Here is a 26726-nt window from a genome sequence, read left to right as displayed (position 1 = left end):
AAGAGATTTTTCTTTTCCGAGGTCTTTCAACAGAGAAAAAAAGGTATCTCTGTTGATAGTGGCTGTAGGCTAGACAGTGGGTATTCTGAGGACTCTAGTTTTAACCAGTTTCTTAGATGACTGGTGTTATTCTTTAGGGTCAACAGCTTACTGAACATGAGCCAGCAGTGTGTCCTGGTGGCCAAGAAGGCCAATGGCATCCTGGCCTGGATCAGGAATGGTGTGGCCAGCAGGAGCAGGGAGGTCATTCTTCCCCTGTACTCGGCACTGTTGAGGTCACACCTTGAGTGCTGTGTCCAGTTCTGTCCCCTCAGTTTAGGAAGGATGTTGGGATGCTTGAGCACATCCAGAGGAGGGAACAAGGCTGGGGAGGGGCTTGGAACATAAACCCTGTGAGGAATGGCTGGGGGAGCTGGGGATGCCTGAAAGGTGGGTGTAACCACGTGGGGGTCAGTCTCTTCTCCCAGGCAAATCGTGACAGAACCAGAGGACACAGTCTTGAGCTGCACCAGGGGAAGTTTAGGTTAGATGTTAGAAAAAAAAGTCTTCACTAAAAGAGTGACTGGTCACTGGAATTGTCTGCCCAAGGAGGTAGTGGAATTACTGTCTGTAGAAGTATTTAAAAAAAGACTGGACATGGCACTCATTGCCATGGTTTTGTTGATGAGGAGCAGTTAGGTCATACGTTGGACTTGATGAACTCAAAGATCTTTTGCAACCTAGTTTATTCTGTGATTCTCTGATTCTGTGAAAGTGGTAACAGCTGTTCTGATGTTAGGATTGCTCCAAATTGCCCCGAAAGTTAAGGCAAGTCAAGGGTATCTGGGAAGTTACCATGCACAAATGCAGGGACAAGTGTTCTGCAAGATCTGGGTACTTGTGACTTCAGCTATTAATAAATTTAGATAATATTTTATTTGGAAATATGATGATCAATTGCCATTTTTTTAGTTCAGTTATCTAAGTTGCAAAAGTCGTTAATTAGAGGAATAGCTTGAGATTCTCAGGTGATGACCATCTCTATTTGGATCTTTTGCATTTCTCATAGCTACAAGGATACTGCTAATACTGCAACAGTAAAAAATTTACAGAGCTGAGTATTTCAATGTGTGGGAGTTGGCCCTGTGCAGTCAAAGCACAACATTTCTTACAGCATCTAGCTATCAAGTCTTACTGAATTTTTCAGGGTTCGAGTAGCCAGTGATGTTTTTTCCTGGATAAAGATCTTAGCCATAATAAACAGTCAAATAAAATCAAAAAGAAGTTTTTGCTATGTGGAATCACCATTTATTGTTCCTCTTCTGCTTACAGTACTCCTTAAAAATACACAATACTGTGTATGCTTCTTTTATTTGCTTTTTTTCTATAATTTGAGCTTATGACTGTGGCTCATTGTAGTTCTTTCCCACTTTTGTTGTTATCATTGGCTGTATGAGTTACTTCCACATTAAACTACAAAAGATGGTACATCTGTCTTTTCTCTGTGTCGAAACAGTTAACTGTAGACATGCAGGAATTGTCTGCAGAGAGAGAGGAACTTTTCTTTCATCCTGATTTTTTTCAGTGTAAACTCTTTTTTCCTCCCATTCCTTTTATAGTAGCCCATGTGTGAGCTCCTGGCCTGTTCTTCATGATTCACTGCAGACCATACTGCTGAGTAGATCTGAGTTTAGCAATCACTGATGATCCTTAAAAAACAAAGAATAAAAGCAGAAGTCTCCCCAGAGAATGCCTTTCCTGCACATTGAGATCAGAGACCTCCCCAGATGGCTTCCAGCACAACAGAACATTATTCCCAGGAGTGCTGAGGCTTTCATGAGCCTAGAAAGACCCTTCTGAAGTGTGTAATTAATGCACCATCCCTGAAAAAGGAATTAGGTATCCTGTTTCTAACACACACATTCGAACAATATTGATGTGTACAAAAGGCCTCCCAATTGCTGAAGCAGTTGTATTGCTACAGCTGGTTTGGGTTTTTTCCTTTTGACAATTGACATCACTGTTTAATTGGAAAAGGGCAGCCTTATTCTCAGTGGACCAGACCTCATACACACATCAATATTCTTGCCCTCCTCCTGCTCTTCAAGATATATCTTGATTTGTAGTCATGTTGCTGTCCATCTACAGGGGAAAACCAAACAAACAACCCAAGTTGTTTGTAACAACAAACTACAAAGTTCATCTCAATTTGTCATGTTTTTGCTTCTGTTTCACAGACCATTCTTTGACAGTGTCTCTTGGTGTTTGGAAAGAGAGGAGACTAAGGGAAAAATGGTGTTTCCAAAACTAGGAGACCCATTTGAAACATGCGAGAAATAAAGGAATAGGCAGTGGTTAAACAATTTAAGCTGTCTGAAAAAAGGGGGGAAGGATTGCCCCTGAGAGCAGCAGTACTGTCTTGGAGAAGAGTCCGTATTTTCTAGTTGTGATTTGGCAGTTTTCTCTGCTGTGATAGCATTATGCCACTGGTGTAGAGACACTCAACCAGCACTGAAACACAAATAGGACCAATAATCAAATAGAATAGATCTTTAGTAGAATATTTTTGTTCTTCCCTTGCCAGATGTCCATACAAAGGCATAGAGGTAAGGACCAGGGATAACCTGCTGAGATTTTGAAGCCCTCATAACTGGAATTGTCACCACAGATACCAAACAGGAAGGTTTTTGTTTTTACTGGACCAGGTGAAAGTGGTGCTGATTTACCAGTGTGAAAATCTCTCGTTTTGCAGTCCTTGCACTACAAACTCTTGTTTATGTAGGACATCCATTTAGCACAACTAGTACTGAAAGCATGCTAGCTTTTAAGCTCAGGTGGTTTGTAGGGACTAAAGACAGTTTTGTTGACATGCACTTAGCCCCAGTCAGGATTCCATGCCTATGAAAGAAGCATTTTTACAAGCAAAATAAAGTAAGCAGTAGAACAAACTTCATAATAATGACAGTGCCACAAAGGAGAATGAAATAAAGATCTCTCCTCAGGAAAAAAATGGTGAATTAATGTTTTTATCCTGTTTATTATTTTTCACAGTGTAGCTTCCCATGTTTTTCTCTATACTATCAAATACCAAGTCAATATCAATAATATCAAGTGTATTATAACTGGCCATCTCCTTGCGTCAGGGACAGTAGATAGTGGAAGGTGATTTTCTGATTCATTGAACATCAGTACCTGTCCTCTGTCCCTTAAGATTTTTCAGCAGCATTAATCATAAATTTTCAATGCACTCATTATTTCAGATTGTGGTCTTAAAATGGTCACTGGTTATGCCCAGAAATTTATTTGGCTGTATTTTGAACCCAAGATTTTGTCGCCAACCCATGCTTTGTTTTTGTATTTATTTTTCATATTGCAAAGTATATCAGATATTTAATGAAGCTTCAAGGTGTCTGCAAGATGCTTGTGGAGGAGTGCATCTTCCCACAATTTGTGCTAGGTTCACTCTTTGATATAACCTCTTTTTCAGATTCATTATGCTGGTGCTGCTGACAGTTCAGTCCAGTTTATCTTCTACCAGCCTATCATTCACAGATGGAGGGAAACTGATTTTTTCCCTTGTTCAGCATCCTGTGGTGGAGGTAATGAATTACCACTGTATTTCAGAAGCTGTCATCTGCATACATGACCTGTCCCAACTTCTGCCCTGAGTTTTGGACCTTAAAAATCTACAAAATCTAAAAATTTAAATCATTTCAACTAAATGAAGGGAGGGATTTGGCAACATGGTAGTACCCGTAGATTTTCAGCATTGTGACGAATTCTGTAGATGAAGTGATCTTGATAACCACATATCTGCATTTAATGCTACAGCTGTCAAACATAAGGGCTGATGGGATTTGGGCCCGGTTTTGGTAAAACATGATATCGCCATTTGTCCCTGCTCCTACCAGTAGGTTTATTCTCTATACCGAAACTGAGGGCACAATTCTTGGTGACTAAGAAGCCTCAGCCTTTGTTTTTCTTTTTTTTTTTTTTCTGGACTTATGAATTTTTGTTTGACCATATTAGTTATCTTGTGTTTCTTACTACATGTGATTTACATTGCTGTTTTCAATCTGACCTGTAAAACAGCAGCTTTTATGCCCCAAAGCACTGAAGCAAGATTAAAATAGTTTTCTTTTCCAAACCAGAACTTAGATATATTTCACAGCCAGACAGGAAGAACATTGCATCTCATATTATTTACTCCTCTATGTATTGCAGGTTATCAACTGACATCTGCTGAGTGCTTTGATCTGAGAAGCAATCGGGTAGTTGCAGATCAATACTGTCAATATTATCCTGAAAATATCAAGCCAAAGCCGAAACTTCAAGAGTGTAATCTGGATCCTTGTCCTGCAAGGTCAGTTGACTTTAATTTTAAAGGAGACTGAGGTCTAAAGGAGTAAAATAAAATAGGAAAATGTTCTTTTGCTATTTTTCACAGTGTCATTTATGCTATATAATTCAACCTCTCACTCATTCTAAAAATGTACTGTGTGGAACACCACTATTTAGCACCTTTACATTGCAAAGACTGGTTTGAAATGGTTGTTTCTTCCCCTCAGAATGTATTTTGCCTCATTAATTGTTACCAAGTACAAGAAAACATATTGTCCACAATACCATCTCCATGATTGACAGAAGTCTCTTAAGTGTTAGTGAGATGCAAAAAAATATTTTTGCATTAAAATTATTGTCATCTTAATCAGCTGAACTATTTTTGCGGTAATTTTTTTTTTCAATCTTCTCCTTAATAAAAGGCCTACTTGCATTTATGGCAGCTTGTAATATATAATGAGTGATTTTCCTCTAGTTAACAATGTCCTTTGGCCCTGCATGAAATTCTTATCTCTTCTGCCCCACAGAATCACAGAATGGGTAAGGTTGGAAGGGACCACAGGAGGTCATCTGGTCCAACCTCCCTGCTCTGGCAGGGTCATCCCAGAGCACATGGCACAGGACCATGCTCAGATGATTCTTGAATATCCTCAGTGAGAGAGACTCCACAACCCCTCTGGGCAATCTGTGCCAGTTCACTGGCCCTGCACAGTAAAGACATTCTTCCTTGTATTAAGGGGGAACTTCCTACGCATTCTTCCTCAGAAGATTAGTAGTAAAAATAGTAAGATCAGATAGTCAGATTTTCCATGTATAAGAAAAGAAAAAAAGCCACAAAAAATCCAATCCTTTGTTGCACTAATTTCCCTGAAATTTCCCTAATTTCAATGGGAGTCCATCAATAAGTAGCAAGCATTTATTTGTGCAGTCTAAATCTTTTGACCCTCTTGTGTGGCTTCGCCAAAAGATGGTTAAACATAGTCCATCAGGCATGACAAGGATGCCCTAAAGCCATTTTATCACCAGCTCCTTTCCCTCTAGGCTAGTTTCTTACCAAGTTTGATAAAGTGAGTTCAGGCAAGCGTCCCCTAAAAAGTTGCTGTGTCACTTCAGATTGCTGGAGGTGGTCAAAGAAAAAAGATGTCCTAATGAGAAAAAGGATGCTTAAGAACCCTGTGAGGCTGTGTATCCACCTCACTGAGGATGGTTGCTACCCAAACCAGGTGCATCAGCTTTAGAGCTTAGAGGTGTCCAGCTTTAGCTAGGCATTATCAAAGCAGAACAAATCACTCTAATGTAAAGATAGATTTTACTTCTTAGAGAAAGTTTTCACTGAAGTTCACTGACCTTTTCAGGAGTTAACACTCAGATTTCTTCATCATTAAAGACCCCTTTACCCAGAGCGCATGGTAGTTTGTGTGCTTTTGCCTTTGTTCCTATAAGCACATTTTTCTAGAGACAGATGTCAGTAGAGGCCAGGTATGACCAGATACAAGGCTGAAACATTAATGTGTCAGGAAAAGGATTGTTGAAAAATATGAATCAATACAGAATCCACCTTCTAGAGTCACCTATCACCATCTCAATGAGAAAGTAATTTTATACAGTTGCTTTTTTTTAAACTCTAAGATGCTAATTTTTAAACATACTGTTCTGGGTCAAATATGTAATTTGCCTCTGGAATTTGTGTGGTGGGTATTTTCCATACTTTTCTCAATGATTTTAAGTGACATATTCTCAAATGGTGATGCAAATGACTGCATGGTTCATGGGAGGCAAAAAAAAAAATAGCAGCTGGGTAGATGTCAGGAAGCAATTTTGTTTTATGTAAGACATAACAAGGCAAAGTTGTTGATATAAAGACCCTAAGGGGAGTGAGAGTAATTTAGAAATACAGTTATGCCCTCCCAGAGGAACTGGCTTTTTGGAAACATCTTCACAGTATGCCAAACTTCAAATTACTATTTCCAAAAGTGCCTTTGTAAAGAATTCAAGAATCAACAACTGAGAGGAGGAAAAAGAAGAAAAAAAAAAAAAGAAAAAAGAAGAAAAAAAAAACAGAGGAAGTCTGTGGTAACTTCTGGAACTTCTGGATTCCTGATGATTTTTTACACTCAGGCAGAGCTAGAGAGTAGGTGAATCAGAAACACGGGGTCAGAAGCATGGACAAGGAGGGTGTCTTGCCTCTGCAGTGTCTTTGCTGTGTGGGAGCTTCTCTGCTCCACCAGTATAAAACTAAGAAGGTAATTTTTCCTGGCAAATCCAGTTCCAGTGAGGCATAGCTGATTAATGGTTGCTGACTGTTCCTATGGTGTGTTAACAAATGCCACAGAAAATAATCATTGAAGACCACAGTGGCACTGAATAAAGGAATTGAGAGTGGTTGCTGTAGGAGAGTTTACACTAAAATTTTCAGCAAAGGGTAAGCTGAAAGAAAATTAAATTAATTTCGCAAGTATTGTGTGAGCCAGCAACAAGTTGCCTCTTTAGGTTTAGTGCATAGAAATATTTTATCTGGCTGACAATAGCAATAATTAGCAATACTGCTGGCATCATGAATAGCAAAAAAGATTAGTCTCAATAAACATGGGAAAGTCTCAGTAAACATGGGAAAATAAACATATACCGTTCATCCAAGTCAGACCAATAATTGTGTCTCACAGAATACATGATACACGATGACACTTGAGTGCCTTTTAATCCCTACATATCAAAGCTCAATTCAGCCTCTCTTACCAAACCTGTTTTGGATCCCTCTCATGACTTACAAAGTAAAAAGGAACAATTTGTTCATTTACAGCCCATTATGATTTTACAGCAGTCTGCCTTTGACTGGCAACAATAAGTCTATATGTGTGTTATCTACTGATGCAAACAGCAGCCAGTTCAATCTAGTCCACTCCCCTTCTATGTGGCAAAATCCAACATTAGTATTTCACATAATTAAGTGAAAGTATTTTTATTACCCAAAACTTCACAGACTAGCTTTCATCTTTATCCTCCTTTCTGGTATATTTAAATAAAAAGGGAATGGAATTTTATTTCCTGCTTTGAGAAAAGGTTTGTTCAGGTTTATTAGGTTTATTATTGTTTATCAAAAAGTTTATTAAACACTTATTTAGGATAAATCTAGGGCTCTATAAGCAGAAGATACATTTGCTTCAAAATTCCAAGGCTTTCTCCCCTAAAAGCAATTTTGACAAATGTGATAAGGGCTGCTGCCCCACTCATCTTTCACTTACCAGGATACTCTCAGTATTTTTTCTAGATTTCATCAGTTCATCTTCAGCTTTTAAGTGGCATTCCCAGCCATGCCATTCTGCATTTTACCAATCTCCCATAATTTTTTTGCCTATTGCTGCTACATGTTAATGTAGGAGTTTCTGAGTCACAAAAGCTCTATTTGTGCATTTACCAGGAGATTTCAATGTTGTATAAAGATTTTTAAAAGCAACTTCAGCAAAGATTCTAAATTTATAAAGCAACTGTGTAAAAAATTCATATTAGCAAGCCTCTAGCTTAAAGTGTTGTTTTTAACACTTCAGTTCCTGGAGGTTGCTTAGAGTTTTATCTTAAGTCTGCTGCTAGAAATAATGTTAATACCTGTAGAAAGTCTGGGGGAAAATCTCTCAATCCAGCAAGGTTTTCAGCATCTGGAGACCTGAAGGAACTCTCAGATACATACTATTTATGGAGTTCTCCAGCAAAACTGCAAACTACTCTTCCTGCTTGTGTCCATACTGAGTGGTGGCAGAAGTAGACATTACCAAAAGGAAATGTAAAATTAAATTTAAATTTTAGTAACATGTAGTTTTTAGTTGTTAATTTTCAGCTAACCTAACAAGAGCACTGAAGTACAAGTAAACGCAGGATGTTATGACCATTCAGAGTGATTCTAAGTAGTGAGAAGTCCACAATATACTTGGCAATGTGAAAGTGAAGTTGTAGATGGAAAAGGAGCTGGTATCAATGGCAATGTTCTGGTAGTAATAATCAGGGTCACCTGAGTTCAAGAGCAGGATAAAGATGTGCAGCAGACAAGTCTAATGCCTGAAGAGGTACATTTCTTAAGACAAGTAGCTAAAATCTTGGATTTTTGGGCAGGGCAAAAGTAATCTAAATCAATCTGGAAAATAAATTTGTCAGAATAGGCAGAGGGAGGGGCCAGGAAGCACTTGTCAAACACTTAAAAGATGTGAATAGCAGAGCAAATTCAGCTCTAAGGGGACAATATATATTAATGAAACATGGAAACAAAGGCGCTGCATGGATGCTTCCGATAACAAGCTGTAAGGTGGGAAAATATATCATGTACTGCTATGAGCATCAAATGCAGGTATCTGTCTGCCTAATAGGAAGTTGCAGGAAAATTAGTCTATTTTAAGTCCTGGAAGACACCAAAATTTCAGCAAGTAAATGGCCATTTACAGAAATTTTCACTGGATATTCAGTTGTTTCAGTTGTTTGTGTTCAGTTCATTCCTTCTTTTTATCAAACACTGGTCATCCAAACAACCATAAAATGTTGAACTCAATAAAGGGAGATGTTTAGAAGCATTACAGTCATGCTACTTGAAGGTATTACTTTTTCTGCTTTTGACTGGAACCACTTCTTTCAAGCACTGTGAAGAGAGTGTTTTTCAGCAGTCTATGGCAATGATAACTAAACCATATGTTGCTTAGAATTTAAAATCTCTGCACCATAAACAAGACATTTTTTATAAAGGTAAGATACTGTAATGCCAAACAGACAATCTGTTTAAAACAAGAGGTGACACAAAAGGATGGCTTTCTCAATAGTGTTTTTCATTCATAAGCAGGTTTTTAAAGTATCCACTGACATGCCATTTTTAAGTGTTTAAGCAGTAGACTCTGGCTTTTGCCAACATGTAAAGTACTAAGAGCATATAAAAGGACATATAAATACAATTTTTTTGATAGTTCTTCAAGATTGATAGCATCCATAAACCAAAAAGGTAACTCATACTGGTAGCATAACTGAGAATTACCATTTCACTGCCTGCAAAAGTAGGAGCTAAAACAAATGTTGCCTGTACCTGTGACATTACTGTCATCAGCTCCAGCTCCAAAGGGAAAAAGTAATAGAATCACAGAATAATACATGGGAGGCATTAACAGATACCATCTCTTTGCAGGCCTCATTAACTGTTTCTCTACACAGATTGTTCTTGTAGCACAAGGAGATAATGTCACAGTGTGGCATCTTCAGAGATCACTGAAGTGCAGTATCACACACCACCTTAGTGTCAGGATTTGAAGTGTTTAAATGCAATCTTTTGCACAAGTTTGTTGTCTGTCCAGTGATAATCGTAGCTTTCACAGAGATGCTGGCTTGGATGCTAATCTATTTCCTTTTGTGGTGAGCACTCTCATGTCTTCCAGAACAGCCAACCCAAGCGACTTTGTTATTTAGAGCCCTCAGCAGAAGTGAAGGCTGTGAGCCAGAGGCATCCTGCAGAGTCTGGGCAGTGGCACAGCAAGGGTGCAGGGGAGTGGCAGGTTGTCCCCTGGTGTGACTCCTATGTGGGTCACACCACCCTGAGGCACCTCGGGAGCAGATGGCTCCTCTCTCAGTTCTAGCATCCATGCCCCTGCTTGCCTCAACAGTTTCCAAGCTGAGACTCGTCAGGAGAGAGAGCTGGGAGGGGCTGGCATTGTCAGAAAGACAGAGTCATCAGGGAGGTAGAGGAGAAAGGCACTTGAGCTTGTCATCTGTGCTAAATTGGGTTAAGGGGGGAAAGGAGCAACTGGGGACAAGTTGACCAAACATGTCTTCTGAGGAATGCAGCTGTGGAAACTCATCCCAGGGGAAGGCTGAATGTTTGCAGAGATGGCAGATCTGATTGCAGCACTCTAACCTCTGTCATGTGCAGCTCCCATTCCAACCATACACATGTCTTGGAAGAGCAACTGTGTTGAGACTGCCAGCCCTCAGGAGGGAAAAAAAAAACAATGTGCAGAATACATGACAGGACTTGCTGAAAGGCATGGGAGATTGCAGACATAGGACACAGAACAGCTCTGCAAAATAATTTGCTTTGTGCTCCTGCTCCTGCCAAATCTCGTGATGTTTTGTGAATGAGTCCTGTTAGCTAGTCACACATATTTCAGTGAAGGAATTATTATTTCCTCTGCTCATTTAGCACACCATGCCCTTTGCATTGTCTGGGTAATATGCAGTAAATAAACCACATAAAGTAGATCTTTTCCATCTTGTTTATAGGAGTATGATGGACTGATATATTCATGGAATTTAAACCACTTTGTCCCATGAAAAAAAGTAAGAAGTAGACCAAAGTAATATCTTAAGATTTTTTTTGAAGTGTTAGCTTAGTCTTAGGATTTTTTTTTATGGAACACATACAAAAAACCTCACACAAGACTAGCTAGAAAAGTGCAGATGTCATTAATGATACGATGACCATCTGCTCTTTTGTTTTATCTTTAAGAAAATTATTTTTTAAAGTCATAAATTAAACAATTGTGTATTATTGTGGGGGCCTCTTTCCTTGCTGTGATTTTATGGCTGTGATTCATTTTCTTGTAATCACAGAATGAAAGCCTTTGGCAGCCCCTCACACATGCACAAAGGCAGTGTCAGGAAATCTGTGGAGCTCAATACTGTTTACAGAAGTGCAATTTTTGCATGCAAAATTTTTTGAGGGCCAAACCTTTCCAATTATGATATTAACCTAGTGCTTTGTAAATGTTACTTAATATTCATAACAGTGTTTGATTGTGGTACAGTTATTTCTATCTGAGTCTTGGAAGACTTGCATTCTAAAGCATATAGACCTGGACTGTGTATAGACATCATGTTTATTAGAAAGAAAATACTTTTCTGCAATAAAATGTTTTGAAACCTGCTTTTTTCTCAGGCAGTAGATGCTTTTTATAGTGAAATTATTTCATTTTTTAACTCACTATGTCAGCTTTTTTTCTCCAACCACTTCTCAGCAAGCTGATGAGCTGGAAAGTGCAAATGGCTTCAGAGTGGAACTTCAACAGCAGTAGTACAAGAGTCAGGAAAACAGCAAATTCCCAAAAGCAGGGACAAAAAAGCCTCACAAAAGGTTCCCTTCCATCTTCTTAGAATACTAGTACACCATTCCTCCACATTCTTCAGATGTCTACCCATCAAGCTAATTCTGAAAAGACTTGTTCATTGACCATACTCTAAATGGCCCATTTGTCTTTTCCAAAGTTTCCCAGCAGCAGAACAACTTCTCCTAGATTTTTAGTATTTTGTGGGGAGAGGCAGTTCTTGGAAGATGCAAATGTACACACTCATGCAGAGAGTTCTTGTGGCTTCAGTGGCTGCTGATCTTAGAGGAAACTGTCTAGTCCCTCTCACACGCTTCCAGGGCTCCAGCTGCTTCCCGCGCTTTCGCTGCAAAATTCCAGCACACTGACCTGGCGCTGACTCTTTGCTGTGGAAACACAATGGGATCCATTCTTCTATCTTGGACAAGTTATGCATATAAAACCCCTGTTGACTAAAAGGAGAGTAGACCCCTTTAGGCCTGGCCTGACAAGACTCCTTTGAATGCTTACAGCATTTTTCAGTGAGCTGTGTTGAGGATGGAGAATACTATCTCCCTTCCCCCTCCTTCACTGCTTCCCCTTGCAGAAATCCATAGCAGCATACCTACCTCCTCTTGTCTGTAAAAGGCTCCCCAAAAACCACCTTTATTCTTGACATTCAGTTTCATCTCTCCATAAATTGGGTGGAGACATGCTTTTTATTATAACGCAGTTAGTATTCACTCCTTGATTTTTCTGCCCACTTCCCCATCCAAATACCCAAGTGGCTTTGATGAAGGTGATAAATTAGGTCCTCTGAGATCTTCTGTTTTATGTTGATAGATATGCCTGATAACTGGGAGACAACATGGTTAAAGTTACTCTGAGTCAAAATGATAAACTTTTTTTTTTTAAGTGTGGAAAAATACAAAATTTCAGACTAGCAATTCAATGAGACCCTGTAGTTGCCAATGAGACAAGTAGCATCCATCTCACACATAACTGGCATGTTAATATTTCAGATAATTCCTAGTTTTGATCTATGCTATTGCCTTCTATATCTTTTAGAGGTTACACTGTAACACCACACAGGTAACAGTACAGCAAAGTGAGCCAACCAGTTACGACAAACAAAAAAATCCAACCTGACATGTTAATCTTTTTTCAGATTTTTTCCTTCTTCGTTCCAGGGAAAAAAAAATATAAATGCAGGTCTGGACTCATTTAAGGTGAAGATACAAGAATTGCAGATTTAAATTCTGGCACTGTGATTACCCAGATTTTTGATCCTGTCCTCTGTAAAAGCAGAGGTTTTATTTGATGGGCAGAAACAACCATATAATAGTAATAGAAAGATTTTATTTAGAGGTCTCTGAAGCAGATAGAAGTTCCCCTATTTTCCTCAGTGACTTTGGATCCAAGCTCCAATAACGTATTAAGTATAGAAACATTCTTTTTGATGCTAGACAATAACAAGTTAACATAATATTTGGGTCACTTTTATTTGGATTAGTTATTTGTCAAACAGTAATATATTTATAAGGAAAAAGTAGTAACTAGTGACTTATTCTTTGAATTACTCAGAAAAAAGTAGGATGGGAGCATTTTGTGTTTTTTTAATGGGATGACAATTTAGGTAAAATATCTTGTTTTCTTGCTTTATAATATTGTAATACATGAAGTTGTGTAATGTAATACAATATTGTAATTCAAAAGTTGTATAATGTAATCATTTAGTGTTTATTTTATTATGTGTACCTTCTACTCAGAGGGTTGGCATTATTGTTCCTAACAGTGATGGATACAAGCAGATCATGCCCTATGACCTCTACCATCCCCTTCCTCGGTATGTAAAACAGTCAACCAGATGCTAGGTTTAACAAATACATTTTCTTTTTCTTTTATTTTTCTCTGTACTTCTGCTTTGCTCTCAGACTAAATTAACAGATGCTCCTTGTCTGTTGCTCTGGACTCTTACTTCTTGTTTTAATGTAGAGATGTTCGAGTGCAAACCTGTTGTAATAAATTCTGTCAATGCAGAACTGAAATAATAGCCTATATGAAGGAGAAATGCAGATTTATTAAGTGTTTGGCTCCTTTCTTTCTCCCATTCCCCAACTGCACTTTCCTTTTAATTTCACATATTCCCTTTTCTTGCCCTTTACTTCTCTCTGAACAGACCTATAATCTGTGGCTTTGTTATGAGCCACAAGATTTTCTCTCCCTCACCCCCATTTTGCTGCTTCTTGCATGCCTATAATTTGTGAGATTTTGGATTTTGAACAACATTAGTGTTGTTTACTGATCATAGAAACCCATGTTAAAGCCTTCCCCAGGGGCATTAATTCATTGGCTTTTCTAAGAAAAAGGTGACCAGAGCAGGAATAGGATCAAGACCTGATTTTTATCATTAATTATCTCACAATTAAAATGTCTTTAATGTAAGACTCAAGATTCTCATGGAAGTAATGAGATGAGTAATTATTCTTAAAGCAGTGAATAAGACTGTTGATGATAAAAATGTTTGATAGCTGAAGGATAATAACCTCTGGGTTTTTAAATACTGCCTGGACATGCTGAGGTGTTGTGCTCTGTTTTCTTGTTCATTAATTCATTGTGTCATGGACTATGAAATCACAGAAAGAACCCTCTAGACAACTTGATAGTCTCATCTAGATGAGGGAAATAATCTCCTTCCAACTATATTGAGGCCTGAGACACAGAGCTTTCAGAATCAGTGTGCAAATGCAGTGTGTTCACACTCCAGTCTCCAGCCAGATCTTAGACCAACCTCCAACTCAGTAAGACAAGCAGCAGAGCAACTTACTAGCCAGGCACTGTGAGTGCCATCGTGTTCAAACCCCTTAACATCTGTGCCATTAAGACTAGGCTATTCTCTTCCCAAATAAATGCTTATGTTCATTTGCACAAAGTCATTATCACCAAATATTTGTGAGGTACATTTATGAAATATACCTCTGCATCTAATTCCTTGTTTTCTGGACAACGTTTTTCTTTGTTATTTCTTTTAAAAACCTCCACATACATTCCTTCTAGGCTCAAAGGTTAAACCTGTTAGTAAGGAATATAGAAGCTAAAATACAAATACAGGGTTTAAAACTACCTTAAAAAAAATCATTTCTATTGTGTATAAAGAGCATAAACATTGACAAAGTACAGAGAAAATTTTGTATCAGAAGATGATTCAACAGTACTGGGGAGGGGAGGGGAGGAGAGGGGAGGGGAGGGGAGGGGAGGGGAGGGGAGGGGAGGGGAGGGGAGGGAGGGGAGGGGAGGGGAGGGGAGGGGAGGGGAGGGGAGGGGAGGGGAGGGGAGGGGAGGGGAGGGGAGGGGAGGGGAGGGGGAGGGGAGGGGAGGGGAGGGAAAGGAAAGGAAAGGAAAGGAAAGGAAAGGAAAGGAAGAAAGGAAAGGAAAGGAAAGGAAAGGAAAGGAAAGGAAAGGAAAGGAAAGGAAAGGAAAGGAAAGGAAAGGAAAGGAAAGGAAAGGAAAGGAAAGGAAAGGAAAGGAAAGGAAAGGAAAGGAAGGAAAGGAAAGGAAAGGAAGGAAAGGAAAGGAAAATCAAAAGAATAAGACTGTTTCTCAAGATGTTCTGGATTATGGTCTCATTCTGCAACTGTTCTGTTACATCCACTCTTCCAGCCTCACTACTCTGCTTTAATATGCCCCTACATCAATTTGTCAGGCTGCAACAGCATCCTGGGGTCTCTGACCCCCTTTTTCTGTTTGCTGTTTTGCTGCTACTACCCCTCTTCTCTTTCTGCCCCACTCCCACCTGTACTCCTGTGAACCCACGAACAGGGCTCAACTCTTCCTTCATCACCCTGACAAGGAAGGCACAGCTACATGTGTTTTCTCCAAAGTCGAGACGTAGCTGAAACTGAATAGACCATGAGGCTGGCATGAGACAGGGACAAGTCAGAGGGATTAAAATGTCTTTCCTCTGAAATTGCAGTTTAGGAAAAACAAACAAACAAAAAAACCAAAACAACAACACAATAAAAAAACCCACACAAACAAAAAAACCCTAACAAACAATAACCAAGCTGAACAAAAACACCAAATCCACCCCAAAACAAGCAAACAAACAAACAAACAAACAACAAAATAAAACAAAAACCCAAACAAACAAAAAAACCCCTCCAAACCAAAGAGGCCCTGGTTTCATTGTATTACCTGCCTGAGACCAGCATCTCATACCAGAGGCAAAGAAGAGTGATAAATATTGCAGAAATAGACAGCAAATCATTGGAGGCATCTTTACAAGATTTCCCTATGGCAACTCCTCAGCCTTTTATTTTATCACCAAGATGGAAATGTGTGATATAGCTTTTAATGAACCACCAACTCTTTTCCCAAATCCTCAACTAATGTTTCACCCTTCATACCTTGAAAAGAGATGTGACACCTGCTTCAAGAGTTGTGTAACAGGGAAACTTCATTTTCCTCTTTTACATTTTTACAAAACCTGAGAACCAAACTATATGCTGGATTTAACTACTTGAAATTGCCAAGGTTGCCTAAGGCACCTTGTCCCAAAAGACTTCAGGAAACTCCCTGGTGTCATCACTTTTTAAGGCTAGAAAAAAATGCCTCAGGTGGTATGCAGCAAATTTTGCAGTTCATGAATTTCACTTTGGTTCCTCTTATGAAAAAGGCATTTGCCTTGTGGGGTAAAAAATGTTTTCATGGAATCTTTTCAGGTAGGCAGAACACACATACTTCTGTACTTCAGTCATGTACAGTAATATGTAGGAATAGCCACACTGGATTTTGGGAATCCCATTGTCACATCCAATCTGTCACAAGGGCTTGAATATAAGAGAGGCAATACCAGACTGTTTTGTGTGGACAGACATGGATATATACAAAGGAATACATATATTATAGCATATGAATTACTTAAAAAAGGGACTATTCTCATAAGTATGCATTGTTTTTCAAAACATGCATATATTTTTCTGAGGATTTTTCATTACATTCTCAAATGGCATTTGTAGAGAAAAGATGGTTTCTCAGCTCCTCTCACTGCCTTATCTGTAAGAAAACAAGGTGTATCTGGTTTATCCATCAGAGGACATGCATCTTACTAGTATAGTCACATTTTCTCTTCGGTGATTTCCTTTCATCTTTCTTTTTTCTCTACAGAGCTGCTTCCTTGGTAAAAACACTGCTCTTTCCCTTTATGTTCTGTAAAAGGGACATCAGCCCCAGAGCACACTGAGTTTCCTGTGATTTTTGTAAAGATACCTCAGAATATGAGAAATTATGAAAATATTATAATCCCATCAATTAAAATAAAAGCATCTAAGTTAAAAGTATTTAGATTTTCTATGGGATTAGTAATTGGATTAGTGGGAGAGAGGACATTTCATATTATTAACTCTGACATAAAAGACACCAGCCATGAACATGTTTTGCTTCTGTGGACACCTATAAAAATAGATACATTAATAATTTTTATTGATGTTAGGCAGATTTAAAAAAAAAAAAAAAACAAAACAAACAAAAAAAAAACCTAACCAAACCAAGCCAAGGCAAACAAAACCAAACCAAACAACATAAAACCAAACCAAAACAAAACAAAAATCCCACAACCAAACAAAAAGCCCCATACAAACAATCAAGCTTGCAGATAGCTCTTTATGCATTCTGGGGGGACAGGTGGGGGTGGGAACAGTAAGGGTAATGTTTGCTGATGCCTCTTTGTTTTCCCAGATGGGAAAGTACACCCTGGACTGCCTGTTCCTCATCCTGTGGAGGGGGCATTCAAAGCCGCAGCATCTCCTGTGTGGAAGAAGACATTCAGGGACACATCAGCCCTGTGGAAGAATGGAAATGCATGTATACTCCAAAGATGCCTGTTGTCCAGCCTTGCAACATCTTTGACTGTCCAAAGTGGCTTGCTCAAGAATGGTCTCCGGTAATCAACTTAGTTTTGTTGGGTTTTGTATTTAACACACTAGGGAAAATACCTTAAATTATAGTTCAGTGAGTTTTTGGAAGTAGGAACACTTACTGTTTTCTCTCATTACCAGCACCTCTGTTTGAAATTATGTTATTTGTCTAACTGCAAGGTAACCACTCAGGAAAAATATGTTAATAAGATGAACATGAGCAAGGAGAACGATGGAAAAATAAATCAGCTCTATAGCATTAATTTGTTTAATTTGTGACCTTCTACCAAAAATAGACTGGGAATATAAGTGAAATGCACAAAAAAAAAACAAACGATTTCATGTGATTTGTGTGTTATCATATTTCAGTCATAAATTGAAACTCAAAATCACTGAGAAATTTCAAGAAGCACATAAATCTGTATATGACTCTGCTCTTTGATACCTGGATTTTTCTGTTCCTGACTTGTCTTTCCTTCTTTATGAAAGTAAAAGTCTTGAAATGTCCTTCCACAAAAGTGGTGAAATATTTTAACTTCGTACATAAAGAGTTAGCTTGAATATAATTGCATTGAATATAACCCCTGTTTCTCAACAAATAAATTGTGCTTAAAGCAGATGAGGTGTTCTTGACTGGTTGCAAAGTGTTTTCTGATTTCCAGATGTCCTTGAACAAAGTAACACTGGTAACATCCTTAGCACTTACAAATGGTTGGTAGTTTTGATTGTCTCCTGTGCAACCAATTTTGAAATAATCTGTGGAGGGGGTAAAAGTTTATGAACCGGGGGGGGGTGGAGGGGGGGAAATAAAAAATTAAAAAAACAAAAAAAAAACAAAACAAAACAAAAAAAAAAAAAAAACCACTTAAGAAAGTGTCTGAGGGAAGAAAGCCCAGTAGTGCCCCATTCTGTCTGGTGATGCTTCCAGAATAGCTGAGTTCAACCTGTGTTGACGCAGAAGCCCCAGTACATTTTCCAGGCAAAGCAGAGTGGCTCCAAATGAAACTGACAGGGTGTTACTGAGCATATCCAATACAGGACAGATGGCTACAAGCCAAGTAGGCAACATTACAAGAGTGACACTGCAAGAGAAGTCCAGTGGCAAAATGTCTAAATGAAGTAAATGTTCTAAGCAAAAAGGCAAAAACTTTCTGTCAATTTGATATCTTACCCATAATTACTGGATATGACGGATACTTTATTTTCAAGGTTGGGTGTTTCTGCATCATGTTTGGCTCTCTGATATTGCATATTCTCCTTATATTTCTCATTGCTATGTGTGACTTTTTCTTTCTGATTATCATTTTCTCCTTTCATGTTTTTTACAATCCAGTGCACTGTGACTTGTGGACAAGGACTCAGATATCGTGTGGTCCTTTGCATTGACCACAGGGGGATGCACACAGGAGGCTGTAGTACTAAAACAAAGCCACACATAAAAGAAGAATGTATTGTACCCACTCCTTGCTACAAGCCCAAAGGTAATAAGGCAGGTTGTCTCTCATAAATTTTTCAGAGCTCTTCCACTTCAAGTTTTGTTTCACTGCTGGCATCACTGTTTACACCTGCATTGAGTTATGATTTTGCACCCGTCTATTCCTGTCTGCCTGCCAGGAACTTGGAGTGCGTGCTGACTTCTTTTGTCTTACAAGATTTGGGCATTTCATAGTTAATTTGTGGTCCAGCAGACTACACAATAGAAATGTAAATTTGGCTGTTTCACTGTTTGCATCCAAGCTAAATTTGCCCTGTGTTTTAAAATAAATTGAAATTAAATATATAAATAGTGCCTATGGTAAATAAATGTAACTGTGATTGCAAAAGTACCTGTTCATAACTTTTAGCATGAAATAGATCAGGAGCAAGCATATGTCATTGTAAGGTTATTCTCACTATCTAGGCTGCAAAATTTGTCGGACAGAAACATAGCAAATTATACAAGTTGCGTAGTCATATTGTTCTTGCTTTGGCCTTAAACTGAGAGTAATACTGGAATAAAACCCCCATAGTTTGTTGAAAGAAGGAGGAAATATTTCTGCAATTTGTTTGGAGGTTTGACACTGCATGAAAGTGGAGTTTGCCTTGCAAAGCAGCATGGCCCTTCACTGCCCAAAGCAGAGCAGCTCATTATCCTGTGCACACATCCTGGAGTGGAAGAAAAGCAGCTCCACTGTTTTCCATCAGGAATGACAGGAAAAGTATCAAGCTCATTTTTTTCTAAATCCGCATAGCTGATGAACTGATAAACAGAGTTGAAAAGCATAGCTGGACCATTTAATTATAGTTTTCCTGTTGTATCGCTCATCAGAGCAGGATTTCCTTTATTTTTGCAATCTACCAAACCCAAGCCCATCATGTCTTCTGAAATTCTATAATTTAAAGGAAGATAGAGGGATGTTACACATTTTGCCTTGTGTAATGGAGGCCTTTTCAACTTGCAAGTTTCCCTCCAAAAAAATAGTTTCCAAAGTGCCTACTTTTACAGTCCCGCTGTATAGTCTGAAAGGTGAAAACTTTGATTTGACTGTCTGACTTTAGGGCACTATAGCCCATCTGCCTGCAACAGTGAAATATCTGGCCATATAACCTTGTAAGCAGTATAGTCCAGGTGACAAAGGCTTTGTTTCTCTTCCCTGTGTTCTCATTTCTCTTTTTTTTCTTTTTGCTCAGCCTCCATGTGTGTGAATGCATCACACACTTGCTTGGTGAGAACAGGGAGGGTAGCACACAGTACTGTTACCACATGCTTCTTATTTTCACATGCTTGTATTTGCTCCATAGAGAAACTTCCCGTGGAAGCAAAGGTGCCGTGGTATAAGCAGGCTCAGGAGCTGGAGGAAGGAACAGTTGTATCTGAAGAACCTTCGTAAGTCTCAAAAATTTGCTTACAGCAAGTTCTCATTATGTCATCCTGAGAAGCTGTGTTTGCTCCTTCCCTGGCAGTGTTTAAGGCCAGTTTGGATGAGGCTCTGAGCAGCCTGGTGTGGTGGAAGCTGTCCCTGCCCATAGCATGGGGAATGGGAACTAGAGGATCTCCAAGGTGCTTTCCAATTCAAAGCCCTCTGTGATTCTGTGTTTCCATGTAGGAACCTGGGACTTGCACAGAACTAGCGCAATGTCTTGAATGTATTTGGTTTCTGTTAGAGTGTAAAGGATGAACCCAACCCTGTGGAAATCCATGGTCTTAAGGCTATATCATACTTAGGTTCAAAGACACAGATTTCAAGAGGGTAAATGCAGATTTAATTTAAGCACACATATACATTTTATGTAAGGTCATTACAAGAATCTTATAATGAAAGTGCATCCACCTATGTATTTATAGCTTCTCTATTACCACTCTATCTTCTCAGCTTGGCAGATTTATTTATTTTCTCAATACCCCTGTGAAGTTAGAGGCAAAAAAAGCAGCCAGTGATGATTCCCTCTTGCCTTTCCCCCCCAAGGAAAAGCTTAGTAACAGCAAAAAAAAAAGTATCAATTTTAGCAGAAAATAAATTAGAATCCTGTGATGCATACAGCATAAGCCTGGAGCAATGAGACTGAGAATTATAAGTACTCTTATGTTTTATTATAGTTACTTATTATGTTTTAGATGTTTTTGTCTGAAACTGTGATAAATCCATGCTATAATTGCAACTTCTGTACACAGCATCCATCAATATCCAGTTCTTTGTGTCTGAGTACACGGTATTTTTTATTACAACTGAAACTATATATTACATTAAAAACATTTTTCTGCAATATAATTGCAGTTTTGGCATGATTAATCTGAATTGAAGTCATTAGAAACTGGAGCATTGAAAGAGAGTTGGAGACATATGTAATAAGTCCTTAAAAATAAAAAAAAATTCTGGCTGGCATATGTATACACACACACATATAGACAAATATATTTATACTGAAGCATTAATGCACACATATACTCAGACAAATGTATGTTCATATGTGTTTATATATATAAGTAGCAGCTATCACATGTAGTATAATGAGACCTTTAACAGCTTCCAGAGTTCTATAGACTTTATAGGTTGATTAATTCAGAGTCAAAGCCTATAAAATTTGATATTTGTAGTTATTTTATTTTTTTTATTTTTAAAGTGCATTATCTTGTGATTTTTCTCATTACTTTAATAAATTACTTAGCCAAATGTGCATTTGTCAACCTGTAAATAAACGTTGGGAATGCACATAAAATAGGAGAAATACTGATATGCTGTTATGTGGTCATATTCAGAATAATTTGTTGCACTAAGAAATTTTTTAATCAGTTTTGTGAACAAGGTTGATTGCACTGTAGAAAAGGAGTATAGGTGTGTGTATATATATATATGTGTGTGTGTGTGTGTGTGTGTGTGTACATGTGTGTATATATATTTATAAGTAGCTTTAAATATTAACAAGAAGGGATTTGTAGAGAATAGGCATAGCCTGTTGTTTGTCATGGCGTGTATTTTAAGAAAATATTTTGGAAAACCTTATATTACCTGTGATACTGAAACAGTCCTTGAGATCCATACGGAAATGGGTTTAAGAACTTCAAATTTTTTTCAAGTGCAGTTATGATGCTTCCATACTTTATGTCACTGCTCTGCCGCATTGAAGGCCCTTTTCTGCAAAGACTGCTTCACCTACTGCAAGGCTCCAGTGGTGCCAGTGGGGTGCTATTATTCCCATTCTGGACAGTGGGCCACAGTTCAGACTAGGTTCAGTCTGCCATGAGGTGACATTTCATACACTTGTTTTCTGCCTGCAAGGCAGATCTCTAGAGTATTTAGAATCTTTATTTTAGGCTAATAAGAAACCTACTTAATGCAAGTTCAAGTACAGATTTTTATATGAGTTGATTCATAGGAAGAATAAAGCGCATGAAGTCAGAATCTTCACACAAACTTTCCCAAATCTCAAAAAAGTTTAGCTTAGAAATATTTTTGGTGATAAGGCATGAAACAGAAAAACCAAATAAAAACTTAGAAAATTTGTGCTGGAAAAATCATCCATGCAATCCCCATTGTAAACTGTAATATCCATCTGCTTATAGTTCCAGAATATCTAAGCTGTTTTAGGAAACTTCAGCAGTGAACTTCTACCTGAAATTGGTTTTCAGTGCCTCACTATTGATATTGGTTTTCATTAATGTCTGACTTTAAACAGTTATTCATTTTAGGTCCTGATTGTTAGATTGAAAAACTGTATCTAAGAATATAAAAAAGGAAACAAAACATTTAGAACTCACCAAAATACAGGGAACAATCAACTTTGGGGCCAGCTTATAGCATCATTTCATTCAGCGTAGGGATTTCAAACACCCCAAGAGCAAGGTGTATTCCTTGAAAATGCATCTTTTGGTCAGTGCTTCTGCAGCTGTGCAGAGACACAGTGTAATTCTCCATGGCCTACTACCCTTACAGATGTCAGGCTACCACCCACATATTTTGGCTAATGAATGATCAGTCTGGAGTGCAGATACATGGCAGTTTGAGGCTTGTAACAGCTGAGAGCTTTTTTACGTCAGATCAAGCACTGGCTGGTATAAGACTCTGTGTGATGTAGTCAGCTATTTTTGCTGACTGTGGACTAACCACAATGTGAGCAGCTTTGGGGCAGGAGGAACAGCAGAAGGTCTCCAGTGGCATGGTAAGCAAGATGCTGAAGAGGCAGCATGCTTAACTGTGTTTACTTTAAATTGCACCAATGGAAGTTTCTTCAGACAAGCTATGCTTATATGATTTTCCTATTCACTCTGGGTTGGTGCAGTAGTTACCAGTTTCATTACTCCAGTTGGGCAGACATCAGAAAGGATTCATTCTTTTCCCTCACTTCATCTGAGGCTCTTGCCAAGCTTTCTTATGCCACCAAGTCCCTGACTGCCTCCATTCTTCTTTACAGACAGGGCCATTCTTTGTAGCCAGTAGACCATTCTTCCCTGACCACTGTGACCCTTTCTCCTTTTTATTTCCTCAGGCAAAGAAAACAAACCTCATCTATAAGCAATTCTATTGTCTTTCTCAAAGTTTATATTTGATTAGGAGTTTAAATGCTAAAACTCAAAATTTTAAGCATATTGCTTCTATGAGTTCTCACATTTGTGAATCTCTGTTGCTATCTTCTGGTTTTTGTAACTTTCTATTGAATATTATTTTTGTTATGAAATTGCACATTATGATTTATATAGCTACAATATTTCTCATACACTATCCTTCCACCTGTAATTTGTGATCATTCTCTGATATGTGCTCCCAGAGCTCCAGATGCTGCAATTTCATTCCATCTGTGTATAATGCCTTCCATTATTTATATCTTCAGGAATTTCTAATGCAAGCACGTCTTACAGTCTGTATATGTCTATTTGTCAGTTGCCTTCCTTTCCTCTCAGTAATGTCTGAATTTATTGCTATTAACTGATTCTGACAGAGGTATAAAATTATCACAGGGAATTTTACTCCTCTGTCAAATTTGGTTGAAATTCTTCAGGAAATTCAGTGGAAATGTTTCCCATATGTGTCACTGAAATAAATGACTGAGTAGAATTCCCCAGTTAAAGGAAAGTTTTTTGAAGGAGTTTAGTCCTTAAAAGATAGCAGAGAATCCACTTGGACACTCAGCCTACAAATAAAAATCCATGTTAAATATTTCTTTATTGGTTCTGCTGCTCAAAGATTTAATTACCACCAATTCAGCCACTTCAAGTCTAGAGGAAATAGTTACGTTTGTGTTTTCTGACCTACTGATCCTAAATGGGATCAATTAAAAATTAATTGCTGAGAGAAGTACTATGAAATATTCCATGTTGGTAACAAAGTATTGTAATCTTTGTCAGGACAAATGTTTAATGTGGGAAGGCCTTGCTGTCCTGTGTTGAGGTACATGTTGTTCTCCTATTGCTGTCCATCCCTGAAGTCACCATTCACCAGGCATTAGAAATTTTCTCTGAGGAAGGAGCCACTGTATCTTTCTATCTGACCTCTTCTGTTAGAATTCATTATACCAGCCAGAATCAGAAAGAATTGCAGTCATGGTTTAAAAAGCATGAGGTTTTCTCTGTGTAATGAGGTTGGGTTTATGAGTAGTGGATGGTTTCTGGAAAGATTTCTCTCTCTAACTTTTGAAAAATGATCTTGTATGTTAACACCATATCCAGCTTTTAACATGCTGCCATAAATAATCCTGGTGCTTGCCAAAAAAAAAAAAAAAGGGGGGGTGGGGGTGGATGGCAGAGTGATGGGGGAGCAGGCAAACAATAATATCTGGATGCCATATGGCACCATCATAGTGATGTGGCCAGTTCCGTAAACAAAGGTAAATTCCTGACATGCATTAGCAGGGCTGACAAAGGGATTCCTTAGGGAATTGTATATGTTTCATATGAACAGAGAGACCAGTGTGGCAGAGGGACCCAACATCTTTCTTACTTTTCAGTAGGTGTTTATGCTTCTAAAGACATATAAGCTATTTTAATTTGATTTTCCTTGTTGAACAGTTTCCATCATGTTCTTTGTACCTGATTCACATGTTAGTAAGTTTAAGACTTCCTATTATGGCGCTTTACTTCAAAAAGAAAGCATGTTAAGATTGGTGGATTGCCAAAAAAAGGATAGTGAGGACATATATAGCTTTATTTGCTGGGCCATTGCTTGTCCACTTTAGATTCATGTAATGAAGAAGAAGGAGAAGAAGAAGGTATAGGGAAACTTACTCATATTGAGATGTGATGTATGTGGTTGGTCAACAGGAAGGTCAGCAATGCAGCAGGCACACATTAGATAATGATTTCTATCTACTCATTCAAAGACCCACCGTACACAGTCACAAATACTTAGGATTTGTGTGTATTAACAATACAGGACAAAGTTATCTTTCCCTGTGGAGAAAGGCAGCAGTGAATGAAAAATACCAACAGCATTGACTAAAGAGACAAACCTGAAGGAAAATCATATTCAAACAACTTGAAAGAAACTATAGAGGGACAGAATGTAATCACACTGATTGGAATTGGACCTATGCAGCTGGCTCCAGTGTTAATACTGTTACAGATGGAGCATGATATTGATAAGTGGTAATGACTACTGTTTCACATCTCTGAACAATGACACCAGAAGCTATCTAGTGCTGCATGGGAGCATCCTGTGGTGTTACCCATGCCTTAAAACATGTGGAAAGGTGGTGTTTCCTGGAGGAAAAGGATGGGTTTGCATTTCAGCTCAAGACAAGGAGTCTGAAAGTCTGTACTCAGTTCTGGATCTATCACAGAAAATTCCCAAGCCTTCAAACAAGCCCCTGAACATTTCATATCAACAGTAGTATCTGAGTTTAGGTACCTTAATAGATGGGTGTCTCTGCCTTAGAACACTCAGTCCCACTGAGTGGGATGTTTCAAAACCTCAGACTTTCTAAGCCATGGATTTAACAAGTGGTGGTTTAAAACAAACAAATAAAGAGGAAAAGAGCAGAAAACAAAAAAACATTAAGCAATAAAAACTAAGGGCACTATGTAATTATGTATCAGTGAAGAAAATTAGCTATTTTTCTCCATATGTCAAAGCTCACCAGTATGTATACACTTGTTTTCCCTCAGAACACATATTGTAGGAAACTAAGTTCTAGACAGAAGAGGCTGTTGCTACCTACATCAAGAGTTTTGAAAACCTCTGAAACCCTTGGCAGAGCTCCCTATGGGTATTATCCTGAAACCACTGTGACCTGCTGTGAAAGGTCTCCAACTGCATTGTCTTCTTAATTCTCCTCTGACTTCCCCAGTTAACATATAAGTTGCTATATGGAGGGAAATCTACATCAGCCCTTAGCTGAAGGAATGAATTATTGCCTTTGTCTTGTTTATTGTTGTTAAAGGGACAGTTATTACAGTGGGATTTAATTAAACAATATGGAATAACAACTGGAACACCTCAATCATTTTCCATTTTCTAAAACATTACTTCTCAGTAAATCTATACCACTACTTCCAAGTAGCTCAGAGGTTAGCATACAGAATTGCCTAATGCTGAGCAGTGGAAGATGAGTGATGAGATGAGATGAGATGAGATGAGATGAGATGAGATGAGATGAGATGAGATGAGATGAGATGAGATGAGATGAGATGAGATGAGGTATGCAGGGCAAATAATTTCAAATCCATGAACTGTCCTCTTTTGTATTAATATACTTTTTTGTGGTTTCTGCTCACCATTGACAACATTTGTCTTTAATGACAACACAAAGATATTTGAAAGTGTTTACAATTTTCTGGTGTTAGGATAATAGAAAACTCAGAAACATTGTAAATTTATGTTAGATGTTCACATTACATAAATTTTCTATTTTTAATGACAATTACTAAATGGAGATTTCTTTGCAGAGTTATTTTGAATTACTACTCTCTTTTTCTGCTTTTAACTCTTTTGATTCTGCTAATTTTCTTTTTATCAGCTAACAGTTATATTAGAATTAA

The 26726-nt window shown here is 38.2% G+C and overlaps 1 protein-coding gene across 1 annotated transcript in view; it reads left to right on the top strand.

The window, feature by feature from the left end:
- Positions 1–26726, top strand: part of ADAMTSL1 (ADAMTS like 1) — a 385383-nt gene that overhangs the window by 286825 nt on the left and 71832 nt on the right. Inside the window, exons 9-14 of the mRNA XM_062513020.1 lie at positions 3467–3578; positions 4204–4342; positions 13159–13209; positions 17100–17304; positions 18612–18759; positions 20060–20144. Coding sequence (XP_062369004.1) covers positions 3467–3578; positions 4204–4342; positions 13159–13209; positions 17100–17304; positions 18612–18759; positions 20060–20144 — 740 coding nt within the window. The remainder of the gene's footprint in view (positions 1–3466; positions 3579–4203; positions 4343–13158; positions 13210–17099; positions 17305–18611; positions 18760–20059; positions 20145–26726) is intronic.

Source organism: Cinclus cinclus, chromosome Z, assembly GCF_963662255.1.
Source record: "Cinclus cinclus chromosome Z, bCinCin1.1, whole genome shotgun sequence".
In the NCBI taxonomy this organism is placed as follows: domain Eukaryota; kingdom Metazoa; phylum Chordata; class Aves; order Passeriformes; family Cinclidae; genus Cinclus; species Cinclus cinclus.
Note: the sequence above shows the minus strand (reverse complement) of the source record. Positions and strands in the feature narration are given on the sequence as shown.